The sequence below is a fragment of the Chiloscyllium plagiosum genome, unplaced genomic scaffold (genome assembly GCF_037043375.1).
Source record: "Chiloscyllium plagiosum isolate Xiang-an unplaced genomic scaffold, Cpla_swu_hap1 HiC_scaffold_47, whole genome shotgun sequence".
NCBI lineage: Eukaryota > Metazoa > Chordata > Chondrichthyes > Orectolobiformes > Hemiscylliidae > Chiloscyllium > Chiloscyllium plagiosum.
The window spans coordinates 19,577,273-19,596,078 of NW_028270185.1; the positions used below are offsets into that span (position 1 = coordinate 19,577,273).

The 18,806-nt window shown below is 40.5% G+C and overlaps 1 protein-coding gene across 1 annotated transcript in view; it reads left to right on the top strand.

The window, feature by feature from the left end:
* LOC148135999 (regulator of microtubule dynamics protein 3-like) overlaps positions 1 to 18,806 on the top strand; it is an 82,640-nt gene that overhangs the window by 31,133 nt on the left and 32,701 nt on the right. Inside the window, exons 4-6 of the mRNA XM_087984115.1 lie at positions 7,850 to 7,952; positions 12,159 to 12,219; positions 12,854 to 12,917. Coding sequence (XP_087840241.1) covers positions 7,850 to 7,952; positions 12,159 to 12,219; positions 12,854 to 12,917 — 228 coding nt within the window. The remainder of the gene's footprint in view (positions 1 to 7,849; positions 7,953 to 12,158; positions 12,220 to 12,853; positions 12,918 to 18,806) is intronic.

The following is an 18,806-nucleotide window of genomic DNA, read 5'->3' on the forward strand; positions in this document are numbered from 1 at the left end:
TCTGTGGCTATTCTCAACATTGTTTGATACCTAGGAGAAAGTGAGGATTACAGATGCTGGAGATCAGAGTCAAAACGTGTGGTGCTGGAAACAAAACGCCGACTCTCCTGCTTCTCGGATGTTGCCGGACCAGTTGTGTTTTTTCAGCACCATGCTGTTTGCCACTGACTCGACTTTTGGATCATCTGGAAACTTCTTGATTATATCCTGTACATTTAAATCCAGATCATTAATGTACCCAACAAACAGCAAGGGACCCATCACCGAACTCTACAGAACCCCACAAACAGATTCCAGTCACAAAATATCCCTCTACCATCACCCTCGGCCTTTTAGCCAATTTTGGATTCAGTGTGCCACTTTGCCTTGGATCCCATAGGCTCTTAATTTCTTGACCACTCTGTCATGAGGGACCTACCAAATATCTTACTGAATTCCACGTAGAACACGCCAAATGCTTCAGCAACACTCCTGGTTACCACCTCAAAATATTTAATCATATTTGTCAAACACAACCTTCTTTTGACAAATCCATGCTGACTGTGCCTGATCAATCTATGCCTTTCCAAGTGCAGATGTAATCTGTCCCTCATTTCTTTCTAATAACATCCCACCACTGAGGTCAGGCTGTCTGGCCTGTAATTTCCTGGTCTGTCCCTTTCTTTTTTTAAATAATAGGACAATGTTACCAGCCCCCCCAGTTCTTTGGCACCTCACCTATGGCTAGAAATGATTTGAAAATTACTTTTGGGCCCCTTGATATTTCATTCTCCAACAAATTGGGATGCATCTCATCCAGGCTTCTGGATTTATCCAATTTTGCTAAACCTCTAATACCTCTTGTCTGTATAATTTCTTCTAACATTTCACAGTCCTCCACCCTGATGTCTATACCTGCATTGTCCTTTTAGTCCTTGAATACCTCCCACTGCTCTGACATTCTTGTAGCTGCTCCTAGTCCTCCTTAGGAACTTGTATCATAACTTAATAAAATTGGCCTTTCTCTAATTTAGAACTTCTTTTCATAATCTTCAACCTACTTGGGTCCATATCCAAGTATTGGGTCCAGAACTGTCCCCTCCATTACTGGTTAATAAGGTTCTCCTGGATGCAGTGTAAGAATATTGCTCCCTCCCTACTTTGCATACTAAAACAATCCCAGTTAATATTTGAATAGTTAATATCTCTGACTATTCGTGCTTTGATTAATACTATAGTGCTACTATTATGACGCTATTCTGAAATGAGATAACACATCTGATCCTCTACCTCTTCCTGATTGTTTGGGGCCTGTTGTACATCCCCAACAATTTGTTTCCCCTTTTGTGCTTTTCTTCTTCTAACGATGTGCCCTTATTTGAAGATCTTCCAAGATATTATCCCTCCTCGCTGCTATAATTGATTCCTTGATCAATGTTGCGACAAGACCCTTTCTGTTCTATGCTCCTCTTGATGTTGTCTGAATACCCTATGACCAGGATTATTGAGCTTCCAATCCTACCCATCTTTCAGCTTAGTCTTAGGCATAGTTGGAGTGAGAGGGATCAAAGGGTATGGGGTGAAAGTGGGAACAAGGTATGGAGTTGGATGTTCAGTCATGACAATATTGAATGGTGGATGAGGCTCAAATGGCCCACTCCGTTACTATTTTCTATGTTGCTTTGTTACTCTTATCAACACTTCTATTACCCTGTCAAAAAACTCCAGGAAGTTAGTACAATGTAATTTCCCATTTTGAAATCTGTGCTGACTGTTCCTAATGAACTCACCTTTTTCCAGGTTATTACTAATTCTGTTCTGAATAATTTTGTCCAGCTGTTTACCCATCACAAAAGTTAAATTTACTGGTTTGTGATTTCTGGAATTATCTTTCTTGAGTGAGACTGTAATGTTTGCAATTCTCCTGTCTTCTGGCACCTCCCCCACGTCCAGGGAAGAGTGAAGAATTATGGGTAATGTGTGTGCAATTTCTACTCTTTTTTTTCTAAATCCTCCCACATATCTCATCTGGTCCTAGTACCTTGTCAACTTAGATGCCAACAAACTATGCAATCGTTCTTTCTTATTTATTTTGAACCCTCCTAGTTACAGAATTACCTCCTTTGTCGCTATGGCCTGGACAGCATCCTCCTGTTTTGTAAAGACACATGTAATTAACGTTCAGCAACATGCCGGCCTCCAGGCATTTGGCATGTTTGCCTTCATTGCTCAGTCTTTTGAGTATAGGATTTGGGAAATCATGTTGAGATTGTACAGGATATTGATGAGGCCTCTTCTGGAATACTGTTTCTAGTTCTGGTTGCCGAGTTATAGAAAGGATATTATTAAACTGGAGAGGGTTCAGAAGAGATTTGCCAGGATGTTGCCTGGTGTGGAAGGATTGATTTATAAAGAAAGGCTGGGACTTATTTTCACTGGAGAGTAGGAGGTTGAGAGGTGACCTGATAGAATATTTTTTGTTATTCATTCTTTAGGTGAGGGTGTTGCTGACAGGGTCAGCATTTATTGCCCATTTGCCCAGAGGACAGTTAAGTGACAAAATCAGGAGAGATACAGATGGAGTTAATAGTAGTTGCCTTTTCCCTAGGATGGTGGATTTCACGACTGTGCGGCACATTTTTAGGGTGAGAGGAGAGAGATTTAAAAAAGATGAGAGGCAATTTTTTTACACAGGGTGGTTTGTGTGTGGATTGAACTTCCTAAGGAAGTGGTGGATGTGGGTACAATTACAACATATAAAGGAATTTGGATAAGTACATGGATAGGAAAGGTTTGGAGGGATATGTGCCAGGAACAGGCAAGTGGGACTAGTTTAGTTTGAGATTATGTTCAGCATGAACTGGTTGGACTGAAGGGTCTGGTTCCGTGCTGTATGATTTTATGTGTATCCTCTATTTGGTCACTGACTGGCTTACTCCTTTAGCCCCTCTCTTATTCTTTATATGCCTACAGATGACTTTGGAATTACTCTTCATGTTCGATATTTCCTTCTTGTTTATCTTTGGGTTTTTTTATTTTCCACATTCCCCTAAACCTTCAGTATTCCTGTTGATTCTCTATTTAGTTTCTGCCTTACTCTTGTCATAAGCAAACTTTTTTAAATGTTAATTTTTACCTCCTTTGTCGTCCAGGGAACTCGTGATTTGTTTATCTTAGCTTTTCTATTACAGGACATATATCTTGACTTTATCCAACCAGTCAGCTCTTTGAAGGTGGCGCATTGTTCAGTTATTGCTTTTCCCACCAACCCTTTATTCCAATTGATCCTGCTCAACTCTGTTCTTGTCTCATTTAAGTCGGACGTCTGCCAATTGATTTTTGTTACTTTGGATTATTGCATGTCATTTTCCAACACCATCCTCAGCCTTATATAGTGATCTATGTTTCCTAAGTGATCAATTGACATTTGATCCACTTGACCAATCTCATTTTTAAGGACCAGGTCCAACCTGGCAGTGGTATAATAAAAATGTCACTTGTCTTGTAGCCTCGGGTAATGCTTTGAAGACATGAGTTCAAATCCCACCACAGCAACTGATGGAGTATGTAATCAGGAATTGGAGGTCAGTCTCAGTAATGGTCACCAGAATAATTATTCGGGCGCCAGAGTGGTTCAGTGGTTAGTATTGCTGCCTCACAGTGCCAAGGATCCAGGTTTGATTCCACCCTCGGACGACCGCCTATGTGGAGTTTGCACATTCTCCCTGTGCCTTGGTAGGTTTCCTCTGGGTGCTCCAGTTTCCTCTTGCAGTCAAAGGATGTGCAGTGAGGTGGATTGGCCATGGGAAATGCAGGGTTACAGGAATAGAGTAGGGGGGTGGGTTGGGTGGAATGCTTTTTTGGAGGGTCAGTGTGGACTCGATGGGCTAAATGGCCTGCTTCTACACTATAGGATTCTATGTGAGTCCTCATTCCCCAAACTGCAACACAGTGGGGAACTATTACAAAAATTGCTGAGGACTGAGACCATAAGATACAGAAGCAGAATTAGGCCATTTGGCTGATCATGTCTGCTGCACCATTTGATATGTGGCAGATATATTTTTCAATTCCATTCTCCTGGCTTATCCCATAACCCTTGATCCACTTACGAATCAAGCTCCTATCTATCTCTGTCTTAAAAACACTCAATGACTTGGCCTCCAAAGCGTTTTGCGGCAATGAGTTCCTCAGATTAACTACCCTCTGGCTGAAAAAAATTCCTCCTCATCTCAGTTCTAAAGGGTTGTCCCTTCACTCCGAGGCTGTACCCTTGGGTCCTAGTCTCTTCTACTCATGGCAACATCTTACTGATGTCCACTCTTTCAAGGCCATTTCAGTATTCTGTAAGTTTCAATTAAATTTTTCCTCAGCCTTCTAAACTCCCAGAGAGTGCAGACCCAAAGTCGTTAACTGCTCCTCATATGAAAAGCTTTTCATTCCTGGGAACATTCTTGTTAGTCTCCTCTAGAACCCCTCCAATGCCAACACAGCCTTCCTTGGATATGGGGCCCAAAACTGCTCTCAATATTCCAAATGGAGTCTGACCAGAGCCTTACACAGCCTCAGCAGTACATCTCTACTCTTGTGTTCTTGCCCTCTTGAAATGAATACTCACATTGCATTTGTCTTCCTAACTGCCAAATGAATCTGCATGACAACCTTAAGAGAATCTTGAACTCGGAGTCCCAAGTCTCTTTGTGCTTCATATTTCCAAAGCCTTTTCCCATTTGAAAAATAGACTATGCCTCTATTCTATCTGTGAAAGTGCAGAACCCCACACTTACCCACATAGTATTCTATCTGCCTTTCTTTGTCCGTTCGCCTAGCCGGTCCCAGTCCTCCTTTAGCTTCCCTGCTTTCTCAACACTACCTGTCCCTCCACTATCTTTTATGTTGTCTGCAAACTTAGCAATAATGCCCTCAGTTTCTTTGTCCAGATTATTAATGTATAATCGGGCAGCATGGTGGCTGAATGGTTAGCACTGCTGACTCACAGTGCCAGTGACCCAGGTTCGATACCACTCTCGAGTGTCTATTTATGTGGAGTTATGTGCTTCAGTTTCCTCTGACAGTCCAAAAATGTGCAGGTAAGGTGGATTGGCTATGCTAAATTGCCCATAGTATCCAGGGATGTGCAGGCTAGTTGAGCTTAGCCAAAGGAAATACAGGGTTACAGGGATAGGGTATTGGGTGGAGTTTGATGGGCCAAATGGCCTGCTTCCACATTGTAGGTATTCTATGTGAATAGTTGTAATCCCAACACAAGATACAATGGAAGTTGAAGAGAGGGCAGAACCCATTGCCCAAGAAGTGTATCCTCTGTACCTAAAGGCTCGTATATCCTGGATTGTCCTGCTGAATCACCTGAGGAGACATGAATCGTGAAACCTGGTAGATGTCAATTGCATTTCAAGACACTGACAATAATGATAAAATGAAAGATCCCACAGAACCATTTCAAAGACGAGATGATGAATTCTCCCTGATGTATATTTAACCCTCAATCAATATTACTTAAAAGACAAGTTATCTGGTCTGTTATATTGGCACTTGCAAGTTTTTGATATGTGCAAGATGGATGTTCTATTTTCTACATTGCAAGACTTTAAAAAATTATCTTGATTGTAATGAGGTTGAAGAATTGTCTTGATATTGTGAAAGGCATAATATTAAATGCCTAATGGATGTTAGTTAGCTTGCTCAGGTGGAAGATTTGTTTTCAGATGTTTTATCACCATGACTAGGTAATATCATCAGTGTGAGTCTCTGGTGACATGCTGTTAATATTTCCCGCCTCTCTATTTATTTGTCTTGGTTTCTTTTGGTGGGTGATGTTATTTCCTATTTTTTTCAAGGAAAGGTAGATGGGATCTAAATCGATGTGTATATTGATGGAGTTCCAATTAGAATGCCAGGCCTCTAGGAATTCTTGTGCGTGTCTTTGTTTTGCTTGTCCTAGGACATGTGTTTTGCTTAGTGAAAGTGGTGTCCTTCTTTGTCTGTAAGTATGGAAACTAGTGATAATAGGTTGTGCCTTTTGGTGTCTAGTTGGTGTTCATGTATCCTGGTGGCAAGTTTCCTGCTTGTTTGTCTGATGTCGTGTTTTTTACAGTTCTTGCGTGGTATTTTGTAAATGATGTTAGTTTTGCTGGTGGTATGTATTGGATCCTTTAGGTTCATTAGTTGCTGTTTAAGTGTATTGGTAGGTTTGTGGTTACCATGATGCCAAGGGGTCTGAGTAGTCTGGAAGTCATTTCTGAGATGTCTTTGATGTAAAGTAATGTGGCTATAGTTTTTGATTGAGTTGTGTCTGCTTGTTTGGGTTTGTTTCTAAGAATCGGTGGATTGTGTTTGTTGGGTACCCATTTTTCTTGAAAACGTATGGTTATTTTTCTTCTGTTTTAATTCTTGGGTGCTGCAGTGCGATGTATCTCGTTGAAATAATGTCTTGATGCAGCTCCGTTTGTAGGTGTTCAGATTATTGCTTCTGAAGTTAAGTATTTGGTCTGTGTTTGTTGTTTCTCTGTCGACGCTGGTTTGAAGCACTTCAGTAACTGTATGTTCAACTGTCATGTCTAGGAATGGGAGTCTGTTGTTGTTCTCCTCCTCTTTTGTGAATATTATGCCTGTCAGGATATTGTTGATGGTGTTGTATATTTCCTCTAATTTGTTCCATTGTGTGATGACAAAGGTGTCATCCACATAGCCGACCTAAAGTTTGCGTTGGATAGATAGGAGGGCTGCTTATTCTAGTCTCTGCATTACTGCTTCTGCTATGAACCTTGATATTGGAGATGTTCCGTTGATTTGTTTGCAGGTTTTGTTATTGAATGTGAAGTGGGTGGTGAGGCACTAGCTTGATGATGGTGTCTTTGCTGATGATGTTGGTGCTGTCTGGTGTTTGTGGGCCTGGTTTTTCTAGTCGTAATGCCAGTGTTTCTTTGGCCAAGTCGATGTTAATTCATAGAATTATAGAATCCCTACAGTGTGAAATCAGGCCCTTCAGCCCAACAAGTCCACACCGACCATCTGAACAGCGTCCCACCCAAACTCTATTACTCTACATTTACCCTTGAGTAATGCACCTAACTGACACATCCCTGAACACTATGGACAATTTAGCATGGCCTATTCACCTAAGCTGCACATCTTTCAATTGTGGGAGGAAACCGGAGCACCCAGAGGAAACCCTGCAGACAGGGAGAATGTGCAAGTTCCACACAGACAGTCATCTGTGGCTGGAATCGAACCCGGGTCCCTGGCGCTGTGAGGCACCAGTGCTAACCACTGAGTCATGTGAAAAGGGCTGTAACATCAAAGGAGACCATTATTTCGTCCTCTTCTATCTTGGAGTCTTTGGTATTCAGGAATTCTTCGGTGGAGTGAATGGAGTCGCGTGAATCTTCAATTAGGTGGGGTTTAGTTTTTGGTGGAGTTCCTTGATTCATCTGTATTTTGGTGTACCAGATAGAGGGACAATGGGTCTGAGGGGGGCCCCAGGTTTTATGTGTTTTTGGTAATTTGTCGAGGCGTGGTGTGTTGGATCCATCTGTTTTCATATTTTGGCAGTCTGATCTGTTTAATTCTCCATCCCGTTATCAAGGATGAGATTCTGTTATGTAGTTGTGGGGTTGGGTCTGCTGATAAGTGTTGGTATCTGCAAGCAGAGCATTTGCTTTATTGAGATAGTCTGATTTGTTTAGAATAACAGTCATGCATCCCTTGTCTGCAGGTAGGATAACAATGTTTTTGTCTTATTAACTGCCTTATTCTTTGTTTGCACTGTAATATTTTTAAATATATCATAAAGTAGTCTTAGCAAGCCATTATAGTTTAGCATTTCTATTAACTCTGTTACAACTTACAGTATGGTAAAAGAAAAGAGTTTTGTTGGCGGATGATTCGTGCCTACAGTGATATGACCCAGCTGACAGAAGATAAAGAAACACAGAAATGTTATGCTTTGGCTGGTAAGAAATTTCTTATTGAAACTTTAAAATTTAACGTCCTCCCAAATGCTTGCCTCTTGAACATCTCTGATTTTCATTGTTCCACCATCAATGGTGCTGCCTTCAGCTTCTTATTTCCATACCCTTGAATTCCCTTCATAAATCTTTCTGTCTCTCTATCTGTTAAGTGGTCTGTGGGCTACCATGATGCCATAGGGTCTGAGTAGTCTGGAAGCCATTTCTGATATGTCTTTGATGTAAGGTAATGTGGCTATTGTTTTTGTCCTTTACAGACACCCTAAAATAAAGCTATTGCCATTTGTTCTAAGATTGCCTTATATGGCTGGGGGTCAAATTTTGTTTTCTGATATTCTTGTGAAGCATGTTGAGATCTTTTATTTTGTTATACATAGTATATAAGTACAAGGACATGTTCTGGGCTCTCAAATGTGTCTGCAGAGATACTAAGTTATCAGTATACTGATTGTGATTGATGTAGAAGTAACTGTCAGTAAAAGTTGAACATTTACAATGTTATTGTTGCAGTCATTGAAAAATAATTTACAGTTCTTTATTTTGTAGATATTTCTCAGTAGTTATCTACAGTTATAAAAATTGAATTGTCATTATTTTAGATGAGATGTATTGTTAGTAATGCAAAACAACATTGAACAGAAAAGTAGCCAGCTATTTGCTGAGGTTTTTCCAAACATGGGCAGTGACCAAATTTTTCAAGCCAATGTCAGTACTCAAAGAAATAATATTATAACTTTTCTCAAGATACACTTGTGATTATTCACTAACTGATCCAAAATATCGTTATTTACAGTCTGTAGACAGTATGTCTCTAAAGGTTATGATACATTATTACTATGTACATTTGCAAGCCTACCTTGCAGCATTCAGGGTCTGTAGCCCTGTCAGAGGTATCATCTTTCAGATAAGATGCTAAACTGAAGTCCTATCTGCACTCTGAAGTGTACGTTTAAAAAATCCACAATCTAACATCAGCTTCACGGGTCTGGACACTGTACACACATGTTAATAAGAAGCTCCTAAAGCAATCCTGTTTTCACAATTGAAGAATTGCATCCACATTGAAGGACTGAGAAAACATTTTAAGGACACTTCCCCTTCAATGTATTATCTTTCCCTAGGATGTATTGTCTTTTCTTCAGAGGCTTCATCTTTCCTTCAAATGCTTTGTCTTTTCTTTGCTGGCTTTGCCTTCATTGTGAGGTTTCACCACCTGCTACCCCCTCAACTCCCTGACCTCCACATCACATCCCCAAAGTTTCCATCTTTCCCAGTTTGTGTTCAGTCTTTTCACCACAGACTTGGTCTTTTCCCAGAGGTTTCTGTTTTATCTCCCTCAAGCTACATCTTTCCTTCTCATCTTTCCTTTTTGCTCCTCTTGAGGTTTCATCTTTTCATGGCTCAAGGGTCTATTTTGCTGTTCCTTTAAGGTGCTGATGTTAATTTCACAAGCAACAGTAAGTGATGGAAGTCTTGTCCTAATGACTGTTCTTCCTGCTTGAGTCATACAGTGGCTTTTAGTTGGTTATACGTCCATACAGACGTACATTACAATCAAGGTCAATCTTGTCCTCACCTGACTTGCAGGATTGCATGCATCAACAGAAAAAAGAAGATAAAAATCACACAACACCAGGGTATAGTCCAACAGGTTTATTTGGAAGCAGACACAGACAGACTTTAACTTCAGACCTTTAATGCATTGTCTGAACTGAGATGACACATTTTGTTAGAAAATCTGAAGTTATCTTGAGAATGTGACTTAAAAGGAGTTCTGGGATTTACATATTAATTAACCAAAACTAACAAAACCATTCTAAAAGATGAAAGACTTAACCTAAGTTTGTTTAATATATTTCAGCCGCACTACACTATTACCTTTTGCTATAAATTCTGTGTTTGTTGTCCCACTCCACAACCACCTGATGAAGAAGCGGAGCTTTGAAAGCTAGTGCTTCCAAATAAACCTGTTGGACTATAACCTGGTGTTGTGAGATTTTTAACTTTGTCCACCCCAGTCCAACACTGGCTCCTCCAAATCACCAAAAAAAAGATTATGATCAGAAGCAGCAGCCCTGATGATCATCCCACTCAATAGTCCAGTTGTGGCTGCTGATTGTAACACAAATGCTTCTATCTTTGCCGAGTTTTAGCTGACAGTCAAACAACAGGAATCAAGCTATGGTTCCACTTGGTCTATATAGCTCAATTCTGTATGAATAGCATCCTTATCCAATTATGATTTAAAACTATCTTTGAATTTGAGTATGAAAATTTAAAGGTGTCCCCTTAACTGGTGAATGCTAATTCATTTTGTCATTGACCATCCAGTTACATTTAGATCATGAACAGTTTAGAAACATGGAAACATAGAAGATAGGAGCAAGAGGAGCCCATATGGCCCTTTGAACCTGCTCCGCCATTCATCACGATCATGGCTGATGATCCAACTCAAAAGCCTTATCCTGCTTTTACCCCATAACCTTTGATCCCATTCACCCCGAGGGTTATATCTAGCTGCCTCTTGAATATACTCAATGTTTTAGCATAAACTACTTCCTGTGGTAATGAATTCCACAGGCTCACCACTCTTTGGATGAAGAAATGTCTTCTCATCTCTGTCCTAAATGGTATACCCCGATTCCTCGGACTATGACCCCTGGTTCTGGACACACCCACCATCGGGAACATCCTCCCTGCATCTACTTTGTCTAGTCCTGTTAGAATTTTATAAGTCTCTATGAGATCCCTCTCATTTGTCTGAACTCTAGCGAAAACAATCCTAACCTGGTCAATCTCTCCTCATTCGTCAGTCCTACCAACCCAGGAATCTGCCTGGTAAACCTTCACTGCTCTCTCTCGAGAGCAAGAACATCCTTCCTCAGAAAAGAAGACTGGAACTGCACATTATATTCTCAATGGGGCCTCACCCAGGGCCCTGTACAATCGCAACAGCACATCCCTGCTCCTGTACTCGAAATCTCTTGCAATGAAGGCTAACATACCATTTGGTTGCAAGATTCATTTTATAAGCTCACATTTATTAATGACTTGGATGAAGGAGTCGAAGGGTGGGTCAGTAAATTTGCAGATGATACGAAGATTGGTGGAGTTGTGGATAGTGAGGAGGGCTGTTGTCGGCTGCAAAGGGACTTGGATATGATGCAGAGCTGGGCTGAGGAGTGGCAGATGGAGTTCAACCCTGCCAAGTGTGAGGTTGTCCATTTTGGAAAGACAAATAAGAATGCGGAATACAGGGTTAATGGTAGGGTTCTTAGGTGGAGGAACAGAGGGATCTTGGGGTCTATGTTCATAGATCTTTGAAAGTTGTCACTCAGGTGGATAGAGCTTGTAAAAAGGCCTATGGTGTATTAGCGTTCATTAGCAGAGGGATTGAATTCAAGAGTCGTGAAGTGATGTTGCAACTGTACAGGACTTTGGTTAGGCCACATTTGGAGTACTGTGTGCAGTTCTTGTCGCCTCACTTTAGGAAAGATGTGGAAGCTTTGGAGAGGGTGCAGAGAAGATTTACCAGGATGTTGTCTGGAATGGAGAATAGGTCGTACGAGGATAGGTTGAGAGTGCTAGGCCTTTTCTCATTGGAACGGCGAAGGATGAGGGGTGACTTGATAGAGGTTTATAAGATGATCAGAGGAATAGATAGAGTAGACAGTCAGAAACTTTTTCCCCGGGTACAACAGAGTGTTACAAGGGGACATAAATTTAAGGTGAAGGGTGGAAGGTATAGGGGAGATGTCCAGAGAATGGTGGGGGCATGGAATGCGCTGCCTGTGGGAGTGGTAGAGTCAGAATCTTTGGTGACCTTTAAGCGGCAATTGGATAGGTACATGGATGGGTGCTTAAGCTAGGACAAATGTTCGGCACAACATCGTGGGCCGAAGGGCCTGTTCTGTGCTGTATTGTTCTATGTTCTGTGTTCTATTACTGTTGTACGTAACATTACTCAAAATTGTACTAAATTCAGTATGACTTTATAATTTGACACTGCAATATTTGGAATCTAGTAGTAATACAAAGGACAAGGAAATCTGGGGAATACATCAAGATTATTTGCTAAATGATTACCAAACATCTTTTTAAAATGATAATTGTTAGCTCTGAACCATTTACTCATTTCCTATTGTATTCCTAAGTTCTTGTGATTTCCCTTTCCACCTTCATTCTTTATAGGAAAAGATGAAGCAACTGCCAGTCTGCAGGATCATGGGGACAGTATAGAATGCCAAATATGGTATGCACTTTTTTTTGTCCTTTAGTATTGGGGTAGGGGGTGGTAAAACAAATTGAAGCTATATGTCAAAATATAGGTGCTGAGATTTTTATTTTTAAATTTGAACTATGGGGTATGTAGCATGTTCCTGCAAGTCCATCTAATCTGTATAGTCTGGAAAGGGAATAACATAAATTGTGGAATCTTACTTCTTTAAGTGTTAAATTGTTACAGAACATTAATCTCTAATTTTTAAAGAACTTAAATTTTTCTGTTTGTAAATTTCTTCTTTGCTTTTTCTCTTCATGGACCTACTTATCTCAAATTCACCCATTTTTCTTTTCTGTTGTTCTGCTGAATTTTTGAAATCCTTAAATTGCTTAGATAATTGGTATTGTCATTCATTAAGGTCCCAGATTTCCTGTTCCTTCACCATGATATTTTCAGTTCAAATGTCCAGCAACTTACAAGGCAGAAGAATTGAGTTGAAAGGTGAAGGGAAAATTCTGACTAATGGAGCGCTTTTATGATGAACTAAATAAATCTTCATACATGTGATGATATCTTTGCTCCACAAACTTAATTCATTGTAATCAGATATTCATGTAAACAGTTCCTCATTTTAATACAAGATGTTAATTTTTTCATGACAAAGGCTTGCTGTTGTTTGTCGCTATCTGCAAGACCATGACATTGAAGAAGAAAATAACAGTCTCAAGGTCAGGCACGTTTTAATTGAAGTACCTTGAATGTAACCTAGGCTGATAGGCTGGTGTTACAGTTTAGCATTGAGAGAATGCTCTGTTAGTGGACTTGTTGCCCTTCAGGTGACAAATCAAACCAAGACTTCTCTAACTTTTCCAGTGAATTTTAAAGATTCTACAGTACTTTTGGAAGAAAATTGAGTTCAGGTCAATCCTCCTTTCTTAAATAGCCATAGTGAAAACAGATGTGCTCATTGAGCATCTTTTTTGGTGTTTGTGGAATCATGTCCCATACAAAATAGTTGCCACATATACAGATTAACAAGTACTCCAGCAATTCAATAAATACAGCTCACTACCAGCTTCTCCAGGGCTTTTAGGGATGGGTAATACTGCTGGCCTAGCTAGCTATACTCATGTCCCTTGAACAAAGTAAAAGAAAGTTTCAGTCACTTCAGGTTTGATGTGCATGAATATTTTGAAAAGTTGTAGGTGCTAAATAATTGCAAGACCTTTTTTCTTCCAAGTGGAATTCGTATCTTCCAAATTATCTAACAAGTGTTTAGTTTCTTAGGCAGTTTTGTCACAAAAGGTCAAAACACTCATTGACTAGTCCATGAAAAACTCTTCCAACTTCGGCTGTCATAAAGTTTAGTATCTCGCATTGGACCATAATTTGACAAGAACTGAACTGACCAAGTAATGATGCATTGCAGGATAAAATATCCGAAAGAAAGTTGTAATTATTATCAAGGAACATATAAAACACCTGAGAAATGTCACTGAGAATTCCACTAAAACGAATTATGCTTTACTGCTCACTGTTAAGGATATTTAATTAAACAAACAGAATTTCACATGCCCTGCCACCCCACAACTATCACCACCACTACTGCTGTCTTTTCCTTCCTCCCCCTCCAGTTCTGAAGGTGGAGAGTAGGGCATTGATGAGATACAGTTGTATGGGCTCCAACCAGTGAATGCCATCTCACTCAAGTGAACCGAGATGGTGAGTGTTGACAGGTTACCAGCAGCTTTGTCTGCGATCAATCTTGGCGATAATTATATCATTAGATATGACTTGTTGTTGGTCAATAGATGTGGGCATTGCTGGCTGGGCCAGCATTTATTGTCCATCCCTAATTTCCCTTGCAAAAGTGCTGTTTCGTGGGGTAAATATCCATCGCTGGCTCACCTGAACCTTCCCAATTAATGAGTATTGAAACTGCATGCTCACCATCAGCAATTATTTAGAAAATTATCCTTCATATGTGAGCTGTTGGACTGAGCAACATTACATTCATGAATATTGGACAATGCACAAGGAATCCTCACTTAGAGTCAGGGCTGCATTTCTGAAAACCATGACTTTAAGTGAAACAACTTCTAAGTGAGGCATGATTTCCCACCGGAATGAATGTTAAAGCTAGAGTTATGTTTCCAAAGGTAGTTTTTGTCTGGAAAAGTAAATGTAAAAGTTATAGTCATAGAGTCATACAACATGGAAAAAGACCTTTCAGTCCAACCAGATCATGTTGACTGTAATCCCCAACTAAACTACTCCCATCTGCCTGCGTTTGGCCCATAACCTTCCAAACATTTCTTATTCATATACATATTCAAATGTCTGTTAAATGTTGCAAATGTACCCACATCCACCACTTCCTCTGAAAGTTCATTCCACATATGAACTATTCTCTGTGCAAAATAAATAGCTCTGCATGTCTTTTTTAAATGGTAAAGATGTGCCCCCTAGTCTTAAAATCCCCCACACCAGGGAAAGACAGCTGCCATTCACCCTATTTATACCCCTCATGATTTTATAAACCTCTATATTGTCACCCCTCAACCTTCTGTGCTCCAAACTTATCCAAAATGCCCTCAGATACTTGTCACCGGCTGCCATCCTGAGCAGGACCCTTTTCCTGATGAAGGCTTTTGCCCGAAACGCGATTTCGAAGCTCCTTGGATGCTGCCTGAACTGCTGTGCTCTTCCAGCACCACTAATCCAGAATCTGGTTTCTAGCATCTGCAGTCATTGTTTTTACCTCGTTGATTAGGACCCTTTTATCCCCACTCTCTGCTAGCACCTTGCCTCTAACACCATGGGCCCTTCTCTTACTCAGTGGCCTTCTGTGCGGCACTTTGTCAAAGGCCTTTAAGCCCAAGTAGATAACATTCATTGGCTCTGCTTAGTCTAACCTGCTCGTTAGTTCCTCAAAGGATTCTAGCAAATTTGTCAGGTATGACCTCCCCTTGGTGAAACCATGCTGGCTTACCCAATTTTCACCATACACTTTCAAGTATTCAGAAATCTCATCCTTCACAATGGATTTAGGATTTTACCCACAACCGAAGTTAGGCTATTTGGTCTGTCATTCTCTATCTTTTGTCTTACTCCCTTTTTAACTGGTGTCACATTAGCGATTTTCCAGTCCTCTGGGACCCTTCCTGATTCAAGTGATTCCTGAAAGATCACTACCAATGCCTCCACTATTTCTTCAGCTATCTCCCTTGGAACTCTGGGGTGTAGTCCATGTGGAACAGGTGATTTATCCATCTTCAGGCTATTTAGTTTTTCTAGCACCTTCTCCTTGGTGATGGCCCCTGACTCTTGAATTTTTGGGAGATTACTCATGTTTCCCACTGTGAAGACTGACATGAAGTAATTATTCAGTTCCTCAGCAATTTTCTTGCTTCCCACTACTATCTCTCCAGTATCATTTTCTAGTGATCCAGTGTCCATTTTTGCCTCTTTTGCCCTTTATATATCTAAAGAAACTATTTAATCTTCTCCCTCCTTATTTCTTTTCTCTGTTGCACTCTGTGGATCTTTGTAAGCTTCCCAATCCTCTGGCTTCCGTCTGCCCTTTGTCTCATAATGTGCTTTCTCTTTTGCTTTTATGCTATCCCTGACTTCCCTAGTTGGCCATGACTGCCTCATCCTCCCTGTACCATTCTTCTTTTCTCTTGGGATGAATCTCTGCTGTGTCTCCTGAATTACTCCCAGAGACTCCTGCCATTGCTGTTCAATTATCTTTCCTGCTAGGCTGTGCTCCCAGTCAATTCTTCTCAGCTCCTCCCTCATGCCTCTGTAGTTGCCTTAATTCAGCCATAATAGTGTTACTTCTGATTCTATCTTCTCCCTCTCAAATTGCAGTGTAAATTTAATCATATTATAATCACTGCCTCAGAAGAATTCTTTCCCTTTAAGCTCCCTTATCAAGTCTGCCTCACTGCAGACCACTAAATCCAGTATTTTCTGTTCAGTACTGGGCTCCACCATAAACTGCTCCGAAAAGCCATCTTGTGGATCTTCCACAAATTCCTTTTCTTGCAATCTAATAACAACATGATTTTCCCAGTCCACCTGCCTATTGAAATTCCTCACGATCACTGTAATTTTGCCTTTCCTATGCATCATTTCTATCTCCTGGTGTATCTTGCGCCCAGCTTCTGACTACTGTTTGGAAGCCTGTACATAACTCCAACTATGATTTTTTTAACCTTTGTGGTTACTCAATTCTACCCACACAGATTCTACACCATCTGAGCCTACTTTGTTTCTTACTATTGATTTAATTTCATTTCTTACTAATAAGGCAACCTCACCCCTTCTTCCCACCTGCCTAACTTTTCAATAGGATGTAATATCCTTGACTATTCAGCTCCCAAAACTGACCCCTTGCAGCCACGTCTATGTGATGCCCACCACATCAAACCTGCCAATTTTGAACTGTGCCACAAGCTCATTTATCTTATTCCTTATACTTCGTGCATTCAGATATAACACCTTCAGTCCTGTATTAACCGCCCCTCTTCTCCATGTCATTCGTTTGTTCAATGTGCTTGAAATTTGATTGCTAACCCTGTCCAAACACTCTGTCCTACTTGTGTCTGTGCTGGAGATTTCAATACCCTCTCTGAGTTCTCTTACCTCCTCCTTTAATTTGGGTTTTCTAATTTTCCCGATAACTGAAACCCCCACACCCCAATTTAGCTTAAAGCCCTGTCTATGGCCCTAGTTATGTGATTTGCTCAGACTCTGGTCCCAGCACAGTTCAGATGAAGATTGTCCCATTGGAACAGGTCCCTTCTTCTCCAGTACTGGGCTACTGTCCAATGAATTCAAATTTATTTCTTCCACACCAATCTTTGAGCTATGCGCTTACCTACTTTATATTGTTGACACTGTGCCAACTAGCCTGTGTCTCAGGTAGTAATTCAGAGATTATTAGCTTTTTGGTTCTGCTTTATAATTTAGCTCCTAGCTGTTCATATTCCCATAGCAGAACCTCTGTCCTAGTTTTATCTATGTCATTGGTACATACGTGGACTATGTCCACTGAATCTTTACCCTCCCACTCCAAATTTCTCTGCAGCCCAGATGAGATATCCTGAACCCGAGCACCAGGCAGGCCACACAATCTTTAAGACTCTCAATCCTGGTCACAGAGAATAGTGTTAATGCCTCTTACTATACTATCCCCAATTACAACAATACTTCTCTTCTCTCCACCAACTTGAATGGCTCCCTGTGTTACAGTGCCGTGGTCGGCTTATCCTTCCTGCAGTTCCCATTCTTGTCCACACAGGGAGCAAAACTCTTGAACCTATTGGACACGAACAGGGGCTAAGGTTCCTGCAACTCTACCTCCTTGATTCCCCTACCTGCTTCACTCACAGCCACACCCTCCTGTCCCACTGGCTGAATTTGAGTTAGTTTAAGGACTTGACGGTCTTTTGAAACACAGCATCCAGGTAACTCTCCCCCTCCCTGATGTGTTGCAATATTTGAAGTTCATCGACTCTGAGCCAGAGTTCTTCTCATAACCAACATTTACTGCAGACATGGTCACTGGGAACCACAACGGAGTCCACCAGTTCCCACATCATGCAGAAATAACACATCTTAAATCTCCATCCTTATTTTAGTTAATTAGTTTTGAATTTTTAAAAATTCTTTTACAGTTTTTGTATCTCTGCTTATGCAAATTATAAACAATATATAAGTTGTAACCAATAAATGAACAAGATTCAATTTAACACAGACTCAAATTTAGCAGACCCCTTATTAGCCAATTAAATCACAGTCCTCCTGTGATGTCACTTTGCATTTCCCCCCCTCAGAAACAAACTCTTACCTTCCCAGACTGCTGTCCGCTAGCTCCCGCTCAGTTCTGGTCCAGAAGTGAAGGCCCCAAATCCGCGAAGTAAGTTTTTGTATCACTTATCGTCCCAGACTGCTAACGAGAGTTCAGAATCATTATTTTCCTATTCTACTGAAAGGTAAAGCTGGTAGGAAAAGGAAAGCAATGGATGAATAAAGGTAAAAGCAAATTACTGCGGATGCTGAAATCTGAAACCAAAAGAGAAAATGCTGGAAAATCTTAGCAGGTCTGGCAGCATCTATAAGGAGAGAAAAGAGCTGACGTTTCGAGTCTAACCGACCCTTTGTCAAAGCTGCTTTATTTGAACTTTAGTAAAGCCTCTGACAAGGTTCCACATGATAGATTAACTAATTAAGTTAGATCACATGGGATTCAAGATGACCTTGCCAATTGGATATTGTTGCAAAGTTGGTCTGTATAAAATTGTAAGATTGTAAAATGGGGGAAAGCATTATGTGGTCCCTTCAAATGATGGTGTTTTTTCATTGGTAGAGGTAAAGTGGATTAACTGAACAGCAGTTTAAAGTGCAGATGCACAGAGAGTACCTGAATGGAAACATTTTATATTGAATAGCTGCAAACAGCATTTTTACCAAGACAACATGTCTTTTTAAGTTTAGCCAAACAATTTAAATTAAGCCTTTAGATATTGAAAACCGATTTAAATTTAAATCTGATGGTTTTGACAATCTAGTACCAATCCAATTGTAAAGAAATGAATAGGTCACAACGT